We start from the raw sequence: 18,220 nt of genomic DNA on the forward strand, positions 1-18,220 counted from the left end.
AGTCATTTCGCAGTATCACTTAAATTTGTAAGACAATGAAGTGCACAAGAAAACTTCACTTTGTATGTCCTTCCAAACAGTTCTCTCTCCTGGGATGTATTTTGCAACTAAAGTTATACAGAAGCCTGCTTTAAATATCCTGAAATTCCTCATGTCCTATATTGCTGCTGAAAAACAGAGAGTACTTCCTTCATCCTGCCCCAAAACTAGGTGGATTCTTCTCTTAAGTAGTCATGATAAAACTTCTCCTATGGTCCATAATTTGGAAACTAGCCATCACTGCTGATGTGCCATGATCTGTGTCGTGATAGCCAGTCATTTCCGTCAAAACATCGGTCTGGATGATGTTACTGAAACATAGGTGAGGGTTTTATCTAATTCCTTCTACTGCCGCTCCCTTCATAACAGGATTTTCTGCCTTCTTGAACCCCTTTGAGCCCTTGATCTTGCAAAAGCGCGCAGGTGTTGCTCTGTATTTGTCAAATGAATGAACTTGATTGAGAGAACTAATGATCTCTTACAGCTGTATTGTTTTCAGGCATGTTGGTTCATACAGGAGAGCTGGAGTGAAGGAAGGGCTGCTACGGGGTCTCAACCTCATACTTGAGGACGTGGGAGTAGAAGCTGTGGTTGGCGTTCTCGTGCACCATAACGAACAACTCTGTGCATCCCGCGGTGTTGCAGGTTCCCTCCCAGAAGCCGCCTCTGCTCAGGGTCAGAGTGTAAGTGTCCTTGGCCTGAACTAGCACCTTTGATATCCCGTGCATTTTGAGTTTAAACTGCACGTTGCGATTGGCTGGCAGCAGCCCGGAGAGCGGCTCCAGTATTTCGTAGTCGTCCGCCCACTTGCTATAGGTCTGAGGGAAAGCCGGCCACTTCACTTCGGCATTCAGGCAAGTGATGAGGTAGTTGAAGACGTAGGTATAATTGCCAGGATCTGACTTCTTCTTGGCAAAGAATTTCAGAACAAAGTTCCCTGCGTGGGGGAGATGGACAATAAACTCAACTTGGTTGCCACGATGGATTTGCATGATGTGCTGCCTTCTCCTATCCTCTGTCAGGCCGCTGTTATCAGAGTGCAGCGTGGGTAAGATGCTTATGTCCTTTCCTAGGGTGAAGGTGAAAGAACACCGTCCGTCATTGGTGTGGATGACTGGGTCGGGCTGTGATGGCCTCAGGAACCCCTGGCGCTCTGAGAACCAGCTTGGTCCAACGGGCTGGTCTAGGTCCTTTGGGAAGTGAACGCTCTTGTCCACAGACTTGCATTCAACAACATACTGCAACACGTGGTTGTAGACCTTTTCTGGGGAGTTGGAGGGCTTGGCAAAGATCTCCAGTTCTTGGTGACCTGTACTCTGTGGGTAGATCTCCAGCTTCATTCCATGTTTCCTCAAAGACAGTAAGCCATGTTTTTCTGTTCCCTTCAGGGAAAATGTAAATAACGTGGAAGAGCGGCAATCCACTGATATGGTGGCTGTTCCATTGACTATGAAATATGTAAGAAAAGAAACCATATAGGAGTTTCAGTGCATTTTTTTGCATGTACACACCCTGTTCCAGAAGACTAATCTGTCCCAAATGATTGTCACTTCCCCAGCAGTAAAAGAAAGAGCTGTGGCTGACAGGTTATAGCTTGTCACCTGTCTACCGAAACCGGTGCCCCTCAAAAATAACCAGGTGATGAGTGGCCTTTTTTTTGGAGATGTGCATTAATCCTACTTTGATATCAACTGAAATGGAGCTGTGGTCCTATAGAATATGAAAAACTGTGAGAAATGCAACTGCAAGTACTGTCAGCCTGTGTGCTCAAGAAGGGCTTAGTTAGATGTGGCCAGACCCGGTTTCTAGTCCAGCAGCCATTCCAAGAAGCGTCAGAGAAAGGTGTGGGAGTCCTGCAGTACACAGACGTGAGATAATCGACATCCCTATGAACCTGTTCCCAAAGTGCTTGAAGACAACATTAAGTCCTAAAATGTTGCTGCCCTTCAGTTTGAACTCTGTGTTCTTAGCATTCATAAAAATGGATAACTATTAAAATTCCTGCAGCCCTTTTAAAATCTGAAGATGGTGATCCGAAATGTGGGCTCTTTGGGGCAGTGTGGTTACCTGAATGGCTTTGTGTTAAAATTGCTGCTGGATGCTGCAGGGTGCTGAGTATCACATAAAGAAGAGCCTAGTTATGTGTTGTTCAGCAAATCAAACTTTTGGAACACAGAAAATGGTTTTAATCTCATTTTCAAGGCAGGGCATTACCTGTTTGGATGATAGCTGTATCTGGGTGCACAGTCAGCAGGCCCAGGTTGTAGAAGTCACTGCTGTACAGCACGGTATTCTCAAATTCCTTCAGCGTCAGAGTTGGTTTGAGAAGTTGCCAATTACTGTTATTTGGGAAGTGATCATTAATGAACAGAGCTGGGTGAGTCAGAAAATAAAACTCGTTGTATCTGGAAGGAGGAGGAAGAGATAAAAGGAAAATGAGTAATTTTAAGCAGTTACTTCTTCCGCTGCACAGTGGTGATGGTTTCAGTAGGAGGAAGTCAGAGTGTTTGGGGCTGCTGAGAAGCTGAGCTCTGTGGGTTTGAAACTCTCCAGGGAGAGAAGGAACCTCAGCTTTGGTTTTCTATTTCCAGGGCAAAATGCTGAGCTTTTGGATAAAACCAGGGTATTTGTACTGTCCCCTGCAATCACGGGCCCTGAAGAAAGAGGGAGGCACTGCTTGTTTGAAAGTGTGGAGGCACCTCCTCTGGGGCAGCTGAAAGCTACGAGTCTCACTGCTTGCTGCTCGAGGCCACCCCCTTTCTACAGGAATGAGCTCCCTCCCTTGGACTGGCAGCCCAGAGGCCTTACTCTGGGCTCCGGGTGGGAAGGGGTCCCCTTGCAGTGAGACCTAAACTTTGTCCCCGATGTCTCTTATTACACCCATTAGCTTGCCTTTGTGGTAGGTTTACGTATTAAGTTAGAGAATGTTTCTCTACCTGAAGGTGAACTTGTCTGAAGTCTTGTCAACAGTGCCGCTTCCCCAGGTGCTATCGAGTAAGTGCCACCTTCCTTCCAGGTAGACGGCATTCCAGGCATGGCTGGAGTCCCCCTTGAAGACCTGCCCAATCTTGTACCCGTACCCCTTAGAGTATCCCGATAGCTTCATGCACTGGATTCCTGCGATGCTGAAAGAAAACAATGAGGTGCAACAGGAGAATTCGGTTTTAAATCCTTCAGTGTACTTCTGTGGCAGGACGTGAGGAGCCACATCCAGCGCGTCTGCAGAACTTTAATTCTGTACTGAACGGGAGCACAACCCTCCACACTGTCCCACACCGGTGCCAGCACACCGCAGGCGCCTGCTCCGGCTGCGTGCCGCCCAAAGCACTGGGCTCATGGCGCCCCTGCCGGGCTGGTGGCTCAGCCCCAAGCGCGGCACGACCTCCTCAGCCCTTCCAGAGGCAGGCGAGTTCTCCCCAGAGAATGCCACCCGCCAGTGGCATCAGGTGGAGACTGTGCCCTTCTGGGGGCTGGCTCCGTGCAGGGCGAGCACGGGACAGCAGCACGAGGCAGTGATGCCCAAGGCTGTTAGCATTGCCCAGTGTTGTGTAGGGGCCTTCTTTCCCTTGTAGCTTTTGCACAGAAATTTGGAGAGAGGGTCCCACGGGAGGAAGGGGCCCTTCTCTTCCAGTTCTTGCACGTTCCATCTCTTTTGCCTGATGCACCATCAACTCAGTCTTTCTGGGGGAGGATGACAAAGACGAGGTGTGCTTAATTGCTCTCTGTCTTGTTCCTCAGTGGGATCCCTTTGATGCTCTCCACAATTAGCCCATGTAATTATAAATTAAAACTGCATTTGTTCATGCTCTCCCTAATGGTAGGCCCAGTGTTTGACACCAGCCAAGATCTCTTAGACCTCACAGGACTGTGGAGGTTGATTTAGTTTCCTTAAAGAGTGACCTTGTGCTTGTCCAGGGTACAAATGATTAGTTTCCCTCTCTCTCTTTTTAAAATAATGAATACTTGTTGAAGTGTAAACAGGATTTAAATAAGCAATGTGTTAATAAGCTCTCTGCTGTTGATAGCAATGGATTCTAATGTTGGCCTCGTATTTCAGCATTAATCTAAACTTACTTCACTTAGAGGATTGTCTTTTGTGTAGGATGGTATTGACATTTTTCTTCTTCATTGAAAAGTACGTTAGCTGTAACAGCTACCTTAAGTAACAAACCGTGCATACTTCAAGATCAAGACTGTCTGCATAGTGTGGGTTTAATTCAGTGAGAAGAAAGGTGATATTTATGGGGAAGATAATTAGCATGGTTGTTAAGACGCCTGGGTCTGGTAACTGAGATACTGGCTGGTAATTGGCAGTTTAGCAGTGCTCGTAGGGAGGACCACTTTATTCATGGAGGGGATGCACGTTTAGAGGGAAGACGGTCCTATCAGCTTCACCTGCAGACTTCCTAGTGCCTGGAAGACCTTGTGTTGCTTAGTTATTTGTTCCTCTGTCTTTGCGAAAAGGGAACTGAGAGTCAGCTGGGAGCTTGCTGGGCAGCCTGCAGAGAGAAGACAAAGGCATACGGGGAGGAGAGCCCCATTGCTGCTCGGTTGTTTGGATGTTCAGACAGAACACCAAGGGACACATTCTGCCCTCCGTTCTGTTTGTGCTCTCGCTTAACATAAAGCTAGCGAAGGTATAGCAAGAGTCCAGGCTTGCCTGAAGTTGAACTTGGGGGGACTTGTGGTGAGGGGCGAATTGGGCTGTTTGTTAAAGCTGCCTTGATGGGAGCTAGGAGAAAAGGCATGTTAGAAAACCCAAATCTGTCTCTGAAAGACTTTTATATAAGAAGCTGCTCTTTGCCTCTCACCTTTATGCTTAGACTCAGCATAAGACTTGAATGGTGCATGAGAAGAAAGAATGAGGAAATTGTCTTGCAAGAAGGAGATGGCTTGGGTTATAGTTTTTCAGGAGAAGAGCTGAAATATTTAGCTAATTGTCAAAAGTGATAGACTGGATGACTGGGAGGTTTCCTGAATCATGGAATGAATAATCAACCTGGATCTGAAGAATGAAGGATGAATCAACAGAGCCTTTAAATAGTAAAAAAGATCCTTGGAAAGATTAATGTTTTTAATGAACTAAACATATGCTTTCTAATGAACAGATGATAATTTACCCCACTTCTAACCGCTAATAACTGTTTCATAAGATGCAGTTATAAATTCATACTTCATCATCCCCTTTCTTTATTTTACTCTTTGGTAAGCAGGATCAGGTATCGTGGGATATGTTATTGGTTGGAAGCATTTACCACATTAGCATCATTAGCATCTGTCACGGTATTTTTTTTTCAAATCTGGCCTTTTCCGTCTAGATTTTGTTTATCTAATGGTGAAAGCCTTCCCAAATCTTTTTGGATGGTGTGGAAAGCCAATTGTTACTTACATGTGCCAGCAGATGACTGATCTTTAATTTTTCCAAAGCTTGTCGGTGGAAGCTGGTCTGCTGAGAAGGGGAAGGCACAGCACTCCCTCGCAAACCCGTGCTCTAGGAAACTACACGACTGCTTTCTGGTGCTAGGAGGCCCCTTCCAATTTTGTGTCCCTGAGTCATCAGGGCCAGTCATCTCCTGTGGACACCCTCTTTTTGTAGGGCCGTCCCTTCCAGCGGAGAGGGCATCAGCAGGAGCTCGCCCAGAGCCCTCTGCAGGGGCTTTGCCTGCCTGTGCCACAGGAGCATGCTGCAGGCAGAGTTCCCTCTTGTTTGAGGCTCGCCATGCTTTTAACCTTCACATACGGACACTCGAAGGAAAAACCTAGCCTCTTCTAACAGAATTATCTCTGTGTTTTCATCTGCCATTATGTTAATGCGATGCGAAGCTCAGCAGATGGCACAAAGCAAATTATGCTGGGGAGGGGAGGGGGAGGGAGCAAAATTGACCTTTCCAGGACTTGCTGGTTTCCCACAGCATGGTTTGAAAGCTGAAGTTCCGTGTCCTGCTTAAAGTCACATCAGTCAATGCAAAGGCAGACAGAATAGGCACGGAGATGACAACAAATGTTAACCCTCCCCGGCACTGAATGTTCCCGAGCTTAATTTACCTGCACATTTGCTGAAAGAGCGCAGCGTATCCCTCACAAACGCTCTTCCCCCTCCGCAGCACGTCTATGGGACTGCACAACTGCTGGCTTTTGTTATGGAAGCCCACTACGTCGTACTCTGCGGGAAGGAACACAGGCTAAAGTTCATCCAGAAGCCCGAGGCAGCAGGCTCGGTGGGCAGCAGAAGCATCTCTTGCTTTGTTTTCCACCTCCACGAGCACATACAAAGCGAGATGAGCTGCAGCACATATGGCTCATTTCATTTTTTTAACAACTGATTTAAATCCACATCTTCCCCTAAGAGTTTGTGCGTGTCCTATGCAAAATGCAATCAGTCTGCAAATCCAGTGGTGCTGGAGGGCTCTGGATGTGACGACCAAGCCTCTGGTGCTCGGCAGCCTGGCTTTGTGCTTCAGCTGCTTTGATGATAGGGACTGGTATGGTTGCACCCTTGAATAAATCAGGTAGGCGTTACAGAGCCATCATACGGAGAGAAACCATTTGCACAATGCCTTGTAGGGCCTGGCAGTGCAAGGAGGGGGAGTGTGGAAACAGAGATGGTGAGGTAACCTCTGAAGGTATTTCTGGATAAATATATCCGGAAAGCGTTCCTTTGCGCCTTCTGTGTGAAACCACCCACAAAACACAGAGTGAATCGCAACGGCAGTGTAACAGGACCAACAGCAGCAGCGTTACCTTCTCCATGGAAGACCTCAACCTACCTATGTGATGGCATATCCACATCCATATGACGCGGACTTTCTCCAGGTCGGTCCGGGCTTGTTTAAGCAGGGCTTGAACAAGCTCCTCTATGCTGCTCTTGACGTTCACCTGTTTGGGAGGAGGAAGCGTTGGGTGAGATTGGGGTGAAGAAATGCTGTGGTGGACACCCCTGCCTTCCCCATCCCTCGTCCTGCTAAAGCTGGTGAGACCCCACCTGCCAGGATGCTGCTCTAGCTCAAGCTTTGTTAAAAATAGAAACATAGAGCTGTAATTCCACGTTTCAAGCAAGATGTATTTTTGGTCACAGGTTCCCTCCCAGAGTGGGATGTCTGCTGCTGGTGTATGCAGGGAAGAGGGACGGAGGCAGAAGCGAGACTTACTTTTAATGCGTAGGCATCCAGCTTCTCAAATTGCTGCAGATCTACTGGCATGGATTTCAAAGAGGATTTGTCCCATGGATACGCTGGGAAGAAACAAGCGGGTATTGTCTGGGGAAGGGAGGGAGGGAGGGCTGTGGCTTCCCCTGGGGCCATGGCAGAGCCACTGCCTGTCCTGCAGGATGGCCAGAACTGGTGCCTGGGCACAGAGGACACGAGGGCACCCGTGGAGGCTCATCACTGCATGTCAAGCAGGGCTCATCGCCTCTGGTCTAGTGGAGTTTGGGCAGGGCGGGAGGTGCCCGGTGTCTTTGGTGCTGCGTGGTAGCACTGAAAATCCCTGGGTGCTGGATGTGAGAGCACAAAACACTGCAGAAACATCAGGGAAAATTTGTGCTATGCAATCCTCAGCAAAGCAAGACTTTCTAAACAAAACCAGCAAAGAGCTGGGTTTCTTCACTCTGACACCTGTGCCTGCTGCGCTCCCCCCCTAGCTCCCCAAAACTGGGCTCCGGCTCATCCCCTCAGCTCCAGCCCCCGGGGAGGCGTCCATCTCCCCTCCCTTTGCAGAGGGGCTATTCCTGACCTGCAAAGATGCTCTGCTAACATGAGCCCTGCTCTTCTCGGAAACCCCTGCCCCGGGGAGGGATTATGGGGCTGGGCGCTGGGTCCTGCTCGGCCCCCGGGGACGGTGCTGCCTGCCAGCAGGACACGGGCCACCACGCTGGCTGCCCTGCCAAAATCAGCCTGCAAGCACGCCGCTTCTGCTCCTGTAACAGGCTGTTTGTTTATCTCCGTTTTCCCTGAAAAGGGCTATTAGGCTGACCTAAAGAGAGATAAAGCAGATTTACACGCTTAACGGTTCCTACTCTACACCACTCTGAAAATTACTTTTTGCCTTTTGGGAACTGGATGTTTTCTTAAAATTGGTTATCGGTTTTCATCTTTGTCAGGTTATAGCTGCAAAGGCTCCCCGCAGATGTGGGGTCCAGAATAACTCAGGCAGGCTCACGCTGTTAGCTGGGCAGCTTAGCAGTGTGCATTGTGCCCCTCTGTGTGCACGAAGATGTGAGACCATCCCCATCCAGCCTGTAGGGTGGTCCCGGAGCCACCCAGGACTTGTGGGGGACTGGGAAACTGGACATGCTCGTGTTGGTAGAAACCAGATCACACCTCTGTGCCCTCCAGGAGCAGAGCAAGCCTGTTTTGGGGAGAGATTGGGCTCCCTGTCTGGGGCTGCACCCCACTGGCACGGGTTGGGTGCAGACAATAGTTACCATGCAGGTCTTTCCCACTTGGTGGCTGCGGGGCTTCAGTCCTTTCGAAAACTGGAAAATTGGAGAAGGAAGAATGAGACGAGCAGTTGTTGGCAAGAGAAAAAGAAGAAAGTGAAAAGGGTGAATTCTGGGAGTCCCCAGGCCATCCCCAGGCTCTGCAGACACTGTGTTCCCCGGCAGTTGGACGCCTCCCATTGCAGCCCCGGGGCTGGGAACATCACACCCCAGCCAAGGCACCGGTGGCATGGACAAGCTGGAAGCCTGGATGCCACATGGGGCCCCTGCGCTGGCTTGGCCATAGATGGTGCCTCTGCAGGCAGCTGCTGAGGGTTTCTGATGGCCCCAGATCATCGCCAGCTGTGTTAACCCCACCCCAGGAAGAGAAGGGTTTTGCTGTCACCAGCAGCTGCTTCTCAACATCACCACACCCACCCACATGGGTACGGCCACCACCCGGCAGTGTGGCCAGCGCCCAACCCCAGGGGCTGGTGGCAACTCAAGAGCTTCGAGACACCAGCCCCACCAGGGGAGGAGGGAGCCACCTCCTCCCGGGAGCAATTTTCCTAGCTCGGATGTAGGGCAGCCTCACCTTTGTTGTCCTGGCCTCTCAGGCTGGGCAGCCTCTGGGAACCTGCAATGACGCGGGCACAATTAGTGAAAGCGCTGCGGGGAAGTGGTGATCAGCATCCCAGCTCCAGGGCTGCAGCATCGCCCGCAGCTCCTGGGGGTCCCCGCCGGTGTGGTGCCCATGAAGGGAGGGATGCCCCCTCGGCCAAGGGCAGGTTCCCTGGCTGGGAACGTACCTTTCCTGAAGGAGAGCTTCTTGAAGAGCTGCGGGGTGGTGTTCCTGGGATGGACTTCCACCGTCACCTGGGTTCCTGGAAGAAATGATGACAAATGTGCTCGGAAAGGGAACACAATCAGCGAGCGGATGTGAAGGAGGGCAGTATTGAGCCAAAGGGTCGGCATGCCAAACCTGGTCACATTCACCCAAACATCACTGAAATGACACAACCTTAGCAAAACAGATGGGGCACCTCTGCCATCTGTGAAGGTACTGATGTGCTCTGTTTTCCTGGCAGAACGAATAAACCATACCGTAAGAAAGCCTGTAGTCACCTCTGACATGGTTCTCAAAAAAATTCTTAGTTCTCAAAAAAAAAAAAAAAAAAAAAAAGGAAAGAAAGCCTGTTATAGTGTAGCAGGTGTTGAAGCAGATGATAATAAAGCAGAGGTCCTCAATGAGGATCATGTGGCAGCTTAAAGAAGGGGTTTATTGCTGTATTAAGTAGTTCTTGATGGAGATACAGTAAACAGAGAATCAATGTCTCATTGATTTTTCTCAGAATAAAATGAAAAAAGGCTCAAAGCAATGGAAATGGCTTGGTTTGTGGTATGAAAACCTTTGGAAAAGGCCATTGCCTGCAATGGGCAGCGCTGGCTGAGAGCATCGTGCTCTGCGTGCCATGATGCTCCCAGACAACCTCCCTGGAAATTCGGGGTCTTTTGCTTAAAGCTTCACTCTGACCATGAGAGAGAGAGAGACAAGGAAAAATTCAGGAAGTGTTATAGGAGCTACCTGAACGTTTTGAAAGAGGCTGCATTTGGGCAAGCGTTTTAGGAGGTTTCAGCTACCCGAGTTCCCACGTGGGTGGGCTTGCTGGGCCAGGCAGTACGAGGTTATTTCGGAGATGAAAGGTCAAGGTGTGAACGCACTTTGGGGCTGCCAGCATGCTGTACCTGCTGCCCCCAGCAGCTCTAGCCAGAGCCTTGTGGCTTTTGAGTTTTTTCCCTAAAACCCAGCTCTTGGGAGCAGCTAATTAGGTAGGAATCTGTGCTCTCATTGAAGAATAAGTTTTTCTCAGAATTTAACTTTTTAAAAAGTTTTCTTTTATCTCCTGTGGTTTTGCAGAAAAGTTTGATGTCCTTAAATCCCAACAGCAGAAGGCAAGAAAGACTGTAAAAACTATACAACCCTTTAAAATCCTAGAGCTTGGCTCCAATTCTGGGATGTTTGCAGGTACCAGGGGGACAAGATGAGGGCTGGTTGGTGTGTTTTGTTTGTTAATTTAAAGGTGAAATGATGTTGTTTCTCAAAGGCATGCCTTTCTGCAAATAGTATGATTTCCTTAGATTTTTATATTTTGCAAGGGTGCTATTTCTCAATATTATTCATATCTGTGGATTTTTGTGGGCTTTCTTGCCAATTTCCACTTTCTCAATTTTCCCCCATAAATTAGAATTCTTTGTTTTCCAAGAAACAAATTTAGCACACAGGAATGCTTTCTCCCAGAAAGCTTAAACAATGTTTAACAAATGATAAAAAGTAATCCCACAGTAAATGTTCAAAGTGCTGCACCTGTTTCCTTAAAAACTAGTGAGATGAAATGGTTGCTGATGTTTTTATGGTGTTTTCTGCTATTCCTAATTAAGACGCCCTCCATAAGGAACTGGGAAGTCTTTAGCTGTGAGCCAGAAGAGCGCGTGAAACTTGAGATGGTTCCACCAGGAGAAATAAGGATGTTTGTCTGTCCTGCTGCTTGCCCCCTTCCATCTGCACTGAAATATCTGGTGTTGGTTAGATCCATGCTATGTCCTGGTTTCCTGCTTGTTTGGGGTGTCCTGTTGGTCTGTTTGTTATGAACCAGCTTGAGCAGGAGCTCGCTGAAGCCCTGTTCTGAAAAACCCGTATACTTTGGCTGGCCACTTACCTTCATTTGTGTACGAAGTAATGGCTTGCCTCTGCTTGTAGGGCTCCTCGGAGGCTCGCTGGCCTGTTCGTAGGGAGAAGAACATCTCAGTGCCGTGAGGAGAGCGGAGGCCCCCGTGTCAGCTTGGCGGCGCAGTAAGGATGAGGAAGGTGGCTCGCTTGGGGCACAGGGTGAAACGATGACATAGGGTGAAATGATGGGATGTGGCCCTGCTCCGGAGGCTGGTGCCCAGGTGGGGTGGTTTGAGAAGGGCATGGGCTGGAAGCGCTGGAGCTGACCTGCCCTTCCAAGTGGTGGTTGCCCAGATTTGCTCGCTACATCGGGCGCAGCCGAAATGTCAGGGTGCCACAGGCCTGCGTGCTTGGGGGTGTGGAGAGGTGCGGGGTGCCTGGAAGCAGTAAGGTCCCTGAGCGAGAGCGTGGCTCAGTGCTCCACATCTCACCCACAGCTCTCCCCTGTGTCCCGTGCCGGGGAAAGGAGCCGATCGAGATGCTGATTTGGGAGGAACGTGTTAACATCTGTGGTGCCAGGGGAGCAAGAGCGCTGCCTGCTCTTCCAACACTGGTGTCACCAGCGTGTGTCCTGGCCCTGGGGCGTAGGAGAGCATGCAGGGGACCCCCCCCCCCCATGATCCAAGGACCCTGTGCCCACTGAAGCCCCCCAAGGTGCTGTTAGGGGATGGTTTGCTTCAAACATGTTGCAGCTTGAGGCAGAGCTGGGCACTACAAGCTTGTGGACGGGTGCCGTGCGCTGTTTTTTGGTAGTGGGGTGTTCCCATGTGCGGAGTGAGGACATAACTTACCGCTAAGGTCTCTCCCCTGTGATGGTTGTGGTCTGTTGTTTCCATTTCCATCATCCTGCAAACCTGTAAAACATAAATATGAGGCTGTGCTAGCACAGCAGGGTGTCAGCTGGGCGTTATTTCCCAAATAAATGAGCAGATGATCGCAGCGGTCGGGTCTGTCCCTACAGCTCCCTTCCCTCTGGAGACCCAGACCCAGCAGGCATCAGCCCATCTGGAGAAGCCAGCCTTTCCCTAAGGAAACAGAAACACTCCTTTTCTTTTTTTTTTCTTTTTTTTTTTTCCTCCTATTATTCCTGCAGGGAAGGTCCCCTTGCATTTGCAGAGCATGTTCTCAGCTTTTTGGAAGATCCCCTGAAGGCTAGGAGCTGGGCCAGGGAGAGTGGCACGGACTGGAGCTATAAATGGCTCGGGGCAGCCACCTGTGGGGACAAAGCCTGCACACCCTTTGCACACAACGCTTTTGCCCCTGTGCTCGGCAGCTTGCAGGGCAGGGCGAGGTGCATGCGTGGTCCTCAGCGGTGGCCCACGCGCGTCACCTCCTCCTGCAGCCACAGTGGCACGTGCCAGTGCCTAGAAGCGTGCAGGAGCAAAGGTCTCTCCTGCAAAAAAAAAGGGGAAGTTTGGGCATTTTGCAGCACATCTCTTAAAACAGGAGGGAGAGGTGGAGGGGGAAAAGCCCAAGCCCTGCTCCCAAGCTGCTGCTTGGTCCCAGCAAGCAGCTGGCGCCGCACCTGCAGCCCTCCCCTCCCTTGGGGCTTTACCTGTGCTGTCTGTCTGTCTGTCCCTCTGCCCTTTCTGCTCGGGGCGGACAATAAGCATCATGTTGATCGCCACGGCGTTGGGACCTTCCTTCAGGTCCACGGTACCCATCGTGGCAGGGCCACCGCTGAGCTGCCGCCACGCCGAGCTGCCCCACTCGGTCACCATCCGTGCTCTGCCAACGCCAAGCCCTGCGAGCTTCCTACGGCTGAGGAAGGAGCCGCGATTCGGACGGGGGCTCTGGTTTCAGAGCGTGCCCTGGGCTCCCCCTCCCCTCGCTCTGCCCTTTCGGCTTTGAGCACTTGCCTGCACTCAAATCCCCCTCGCAGCTCTCTTGGCTTGGGGGCGATTCGCTTTCCCAAGCGGGCAGAAATCCTTAAAAGGCTTTCCCTTCTGATTCTGTCCCCCCAGTGGAAACTTAAAGGATGCTTAGGGACAGAAATAATAATAATGAGTGCTGTCCAGGGAGGTGGCTTGCTGCCGCGAAGCTGCGGCTTGGTGCAGCAGGGGGAGAGCTGCTGGAAACGGGGTGCACAAGCAGCCATTTCAGGGAGGGGGGGGATCAGCCTCTGCAGGGCTGCCTGGCACACCAGGCAAGAGGGAGTGAGGGGAATTGCCCAGCGCCAAAGAGGACATCTGAACAAATCTCCCTCCCTCTGCCCCCACCAGCTGGCTGCAGGCGCACCAAGTGGGAGCCAGCGGCTTGCAGAAAAATCCCGCTTTTCCAGCAGCTCCCCCAGCCCACAAAATGGGGCAGTGCCGCAGGGGTTAGCAGCTCCTGCAGCCCGTGGAAGGGGCTGGCAGGGAAACGCTTTTCTAATTTTATCGCTGGCCCCTGTCCCACCGCGTGTGGCCGCTGGCCCAGGGCAGCCTGGGCACCGCTGGGCTCACCGGGCAGGCTTGCCCAGCCACCTGGGGCTTGCCCGTCTCCGCTCCCTGAGATTTATGGCTGCGGTGACTTTCTGCTCGCCGCTTTGCCATCTGCCTGCTGGCCTTTAACGCTCCCTCGCCTGGCTCCAGCCCTGGCCTTCAGCACCCTTTCCTCCCCGCCGTCCCCCGGCCTCTCGCGTTATGCCATGAACGTGAGCCGGAGTGGGGTAGGCTCCCAAGGGAACGCTGCCACTGGAGCTGGATGTGAAGCTGATGCGTTTTGTCCACAGTCGTGATGATAATTTATTTCTTTTAATGGTGACTTGGGTGCTCCTGGGCCGGCACCAGTACAGTCACTAGCACTGCTCTGCCATCACTGTCACGGCTGCCCCTGCCAAAACGTGTGTCCAGAGAGAGGAGAAAATTTGGAGAAAGTTCCTGCTTTCCTAGAAATAATGATCATCAGGAAGAAGGCATTTCTTCTTGGAGGGCTTTCTTGCATTTTTCTTTGCTCGTTTATCCCAAGGGGGATTTCTGTTAGTGTTTTTATCACGAAGTGCAGGCTTTGCTTGCAGCAGGCACTGCTCATAGGATCACAGAGTCATTCCGGCTGGAAAAGACCTTCAAGATCAAGCCCAACCACCAGCCTGCCCCACCGAGTCCTATCACTCCACCATGTCCTTTGGTGCCAGTTACCTGCCCTGGCCACAGCACCACGGCATTCAGGAGGTTTTTAAAGCCCTGCAACTTCTCATGCATGGGAAATGTGTCATTGGCCTGAGATAAGGTCACGGCCGGCAACATCTGTCTGTGTGCCAGGATATTTTTGAAGCTAAAAATTTGCATTTTGAGGAGGGAAAGGAGAAAGGCTTTTATTGTGTGTTGATTTTAAAATAAAGGCAGCTCTTTGAATTTGCTGCAGGATGCAAAACGTTCACCTAAGTCCCAGGGAGATGAATTAATGGCCAGAGAACAAGAGAAGCTATCAGGCTGGCATGATTACATGTATTTACCACATAGCTGTCATTTCTCCAGGGGTGATCTGGGGGAAGGAAAGCCCATACAAATGTAGAACAAGAATTAGGTTATTTGAGTCCCATTGGGTGGAGAAGAAGATTGCAGGCTGCCTTGCTGAGGAAAGCGCTTTAACTCTTCCGCAGGCGTTTTGCGGCTGGCGTGTCTGGTGGCTGTGCAGAAGGGGCGGTGGGAAGACCGAAGATGTTTGAGGGTCTTTTATGTTCATTTGAGCTTAACAGAGGCCACTGCAGATGACCATGGCCAGAAGAAGCGTGAGGGTGGCCCTTCTGCTCGGGGCATGGTCTCCGGAGGAGCTTGGCCTGCTCACCCCTGGGAGTGGGCTGCCCCCAGGCACTGCGTCCCCTCGGCCGTCACCAGCTCCATGTGAAGCCTGGGGACGTGAGGCCCCCCGGCAGGGGTAGGGCAACTGTGGTGGGCCAGCCCCAAAGGGCCTCTAGGTCGGGCCTGGTCCCTCACAGAGGCCTCTGGCAGAGGCCCGAGGCTGGCATGAGAAGAAAGCAAAGTGTGCAAGGCACCACCAAGGCGGTGTTTGCACAGCCCTCTCCACAAAGATGCCCAAGATCCATCTCCCAGCTCAGAATAGCTCATTTAGAGCTCGTTAGTCTGTGCGTGTGCATATATATTTGGTGTCTGTTGTTAGTTTTTTGTTTTTCCCCACACATTGCTTTGCATTTGCAGCCATTGAATCTCAGCTGCCATTTTCTCTCAATTGTGGGCTAACTTTGAAGCGCCAGGCTGTGTTTGTGTTGCACCGGGTGTTACAGTGGCATTCTGATGAGTTTTAATCTACTCTTCTGGCCTGTCCTTTCCTTCTCCCTCCAACAGAGCTGCAAGACACTGTGCTTATTCTCCTCCCGGCGGCCTCCAAACCACAGATTGCACAAATGCTCTGTTCGCTTTGCAGCTTCTGCTGTGTCAGCAGCTGTGCTTTATGATTTAAGACAGCAGCAGAACTTTCCACTGAACCATAAACCCCCGTGCTCGGTTTCCTGGTATCCACACAGACAGGAGGCTAACGAGTGGCTGGGAGGGTCCCATTGAGGGGGGTCAGGATGAATTTAGGTCACAGCAGGATGATGAGGCTGGGTGGTGTGCGCAGATGTGAAGCGGGTGCCACAGCCCCCAAGGAAGAAACACCACGGGGATGATGCTTTGGACCTAGGGTCTACTTGCCTCCTTTCTCAGTGTGAGAACATGTGAGAGAACATGTGCTTCTGGTAGCAGGAGGCATCTCGGATGGTGTTGCTGGTCCATAAAAGCCAAGACAGGTTGGTCCCAGGCTATTGCTATGGCACAGCATAGTCCATCTCCCTCCAGTGGGACATGTGGCACTGCACGGACACCCTGCCCTTGTCCCCAGCACAGGGAGGCACCAGCACATGAGCTAACCTAAGGCTGTTATTTTTTTTTTCTTTCTTTTTTAAACAAGCAAAAAATACCAGCATTTGTGTTCTGTGGCAGAGACCTGTAAGTGTGGCTGTGTTCCCTCACCTTGCCATCCCCAGCCTTGACATTTTGGGTCCCTTCTGCAGGTGGCTTCCCCTCTCCTCACGCTGCGGCAGCTGGATGCTGCTCTGTCTGAGCAAGAGCAGGGCACACGGAGCTGCTGAAGGGCTGTGAGCAGAACATCTTGCAGCACTGGGAGCTGTGCTGCCTTGTGTCAGAGCATGGATCTGCTGACCTTCAGTGTGCTGCTCAGCTTGCTTTTTGTTGCTGGCTTTTCTAGAGGGGCAGAGCGATCCTGGCTGGGCTGAGGACCATCATTAAAGCACTGATCCCCTTAAAATCTCCAAACAACTCCTCCTTTGAGGGCAGACGGAGGACCTGTGATGGACCCCATCCATCTGACATCACGTGGAGGCCAGCGAGCTCTCCTGGCCACTGCTGGTCCCTCGAGAGGTTTTTTCCCCTCCCAGTCACCATGGGACCAGCTCCCGAAATGGCCCGTTCAGCCTTTCTGAGGCAGTCTGTCCTTTAATCCCCATTTGGGACTTGGGGATTGCACCTCGAGGTGTCCTGGTAACCTGAATTATGCATCAGCCATGCCATGGGGCCACATGCTTTATTGCTAACCACTGATTTAACATTGCCCCTGGACAAGCTGGGTTAACATATGGCTCAAGGTACACCCGAGGTAGGCGATGTGGTTACATATGTTTTAAGAGACATAGGTGAAGAAAGGGGGAAAAAGCTCGGAATATCTGCTTACATTAGTAGCATTAAACGTGAAGGGGGACTCTCCCCCTGAGCAGAATGGTTTTCTCAACACTCCCTTCTCAGAAACTGTGGCTCTTGTCTGGTGGAGATTTTATAGCTAATTTTTTCCTAACATCCTCCATAATACCCAGGCAGGTTTATTATTATTATTATTATTATTATTCTTTTTCCCCAGAAGGCTATTTCTGGTTTATTCAGGAGAGAGCCTTGACCTTTCTAATTAAATAGGCAGCATGTCACTTCCTGGGAGACACAGAAGGTACTTTGCTAGACCAAGCATCATCTTTTGTGTTTTATCAACATCTCTCTGCTGCAGTGATGAACAACCTCCTTTTTCATGCTGAGCTGTAGCACACATGAATTATCTCCTCTGCCCAATTACCCTGGTATTTTCTATCAATTTCTACCAGATGACAAACAACTGGAAAACATATTTGGAAAAAAATACATGCAACTCATTACTGATGTTTCTGTGAAAGTGGATGTGGTAGTAATGGACTCTCCTGGAGTGACAATGAGCCTGGGGTGACCGAACCATCCTTCCTGAGACACCATAAGAGTGGGGCTGGGCACTGGGAACACTGGGTTCCTCGGAAACACTGTCTGCAGATGGGCACGCTGCCTGGTCATGGTCACCTGGAGCTAGAGCTAAAGGATCCAAATGGTCATTTAGAGGCAAGATCACGAAAGTTCTCATTGGGCTTATTCTTCCCAACCCAAGAGTCCAGGATGCCATGGGAAGAGCTGGATGCTCTACAGCATAGTCCTGGAATAAGCTATGGGATGATCCGATGACAAAGGTGGCAACAGAAGCAGTATACTGGTGACTTAGGGAAACTGCCAAGGAAACTGTCTCTTGTGTTTGAGATGGTCTGTGCATGTCTGCTGCTGGTGGGACACCAGCGGTGTCGGCAGCAGGGGCCAAGCAGCGCAGCTGTGCTGAGACGCCTGCGTTCGGAGTCATCCCGGTGTTTCAGTGGGCCCTTCTCTGAACCGCGCCTACCAAACACAATCCCAAGTGCCCCTGAGGTAAGAGCCTAGTGCTTGTCAGGACTGAATGAGCTGCCACAAAGCCAACAGGAGGCGGGTAAAGTTAATTAGGGTGGGTCAGGCCTCATTTCCCTACATAAGAGTCCTCCAGGACCAGGGCTGATGCAAAGGAAGCCTCATGCCCCCCTCAGTGCATGACAGAAAGCTGGCAGGAAGCACGTGCCCCAGGGGAGGCAGGACTTCCCTCCACACGTACACTCAAATTGTGGCCAAGAACCAGAAGGTAACTTTGCTGCTGCCTCCGAAGAGATGCTTGGCCAGACCCCTAGGTCGAAGCCAGCAGGCTTCTGCACTGGCACGTTGCTCTGC

The 18,220-nt window shown here is 50.9% G+C and overlaps 1 protein-coding gene across 1 annotated transcript; it reads right to left on the reverse strand.

The window, feature by feature from the left end:
- Window positions 1-159: 159 nt before the first annotated feature.
- KY (kyphoscoliosis peptidase) lies at window positions 160-12,904 on the reverse strand. Its single transcript, XM_035544785.1, has 12 exons — window positions 12,739-12,904; window positions 11,975-12,037; window positions 11,173-11,235; window positions 9,265-9,339; window positions 9,051-9,092; window positions 8,462-8,512; window positions 7,188-7,270; window positions 6,807-6,915; window positions 6,085-6,202; window positions 2,976-3,164; window positions 2,254-2,444; window positions 160-1,486 (listed from the first exon to the last, which is right to left on the reverse strand). Exons 1-12 carry the CDS (start codon window positions 12,902-12,904, stop codon window positions 582-584), a joined length of 2,055 nt encoding a protein of 684 aa, XP_035400678.1. The 3' UTR covers window positions 160-581.
- Between the last annotated feature and the right edge of the window lie 5,316 nt (window positions 12,905-18,220).

The sequence above is a fragment of the Cygnus atratus genome, chromosome 9 (genome assembly GCF_013377495.2).
Source record: "Cygnus atratus isolate AKBS03 ecotype Queensland, Australia chromosome 9, CAtr_DNAZoo_HiC_assembly, whole genome shotgun sequence".
NCBI lineage: Eukaryota > Metazoa > Chordata > Aves > Anseriformes > Anatidae > Cygnus > Cygnus atratus.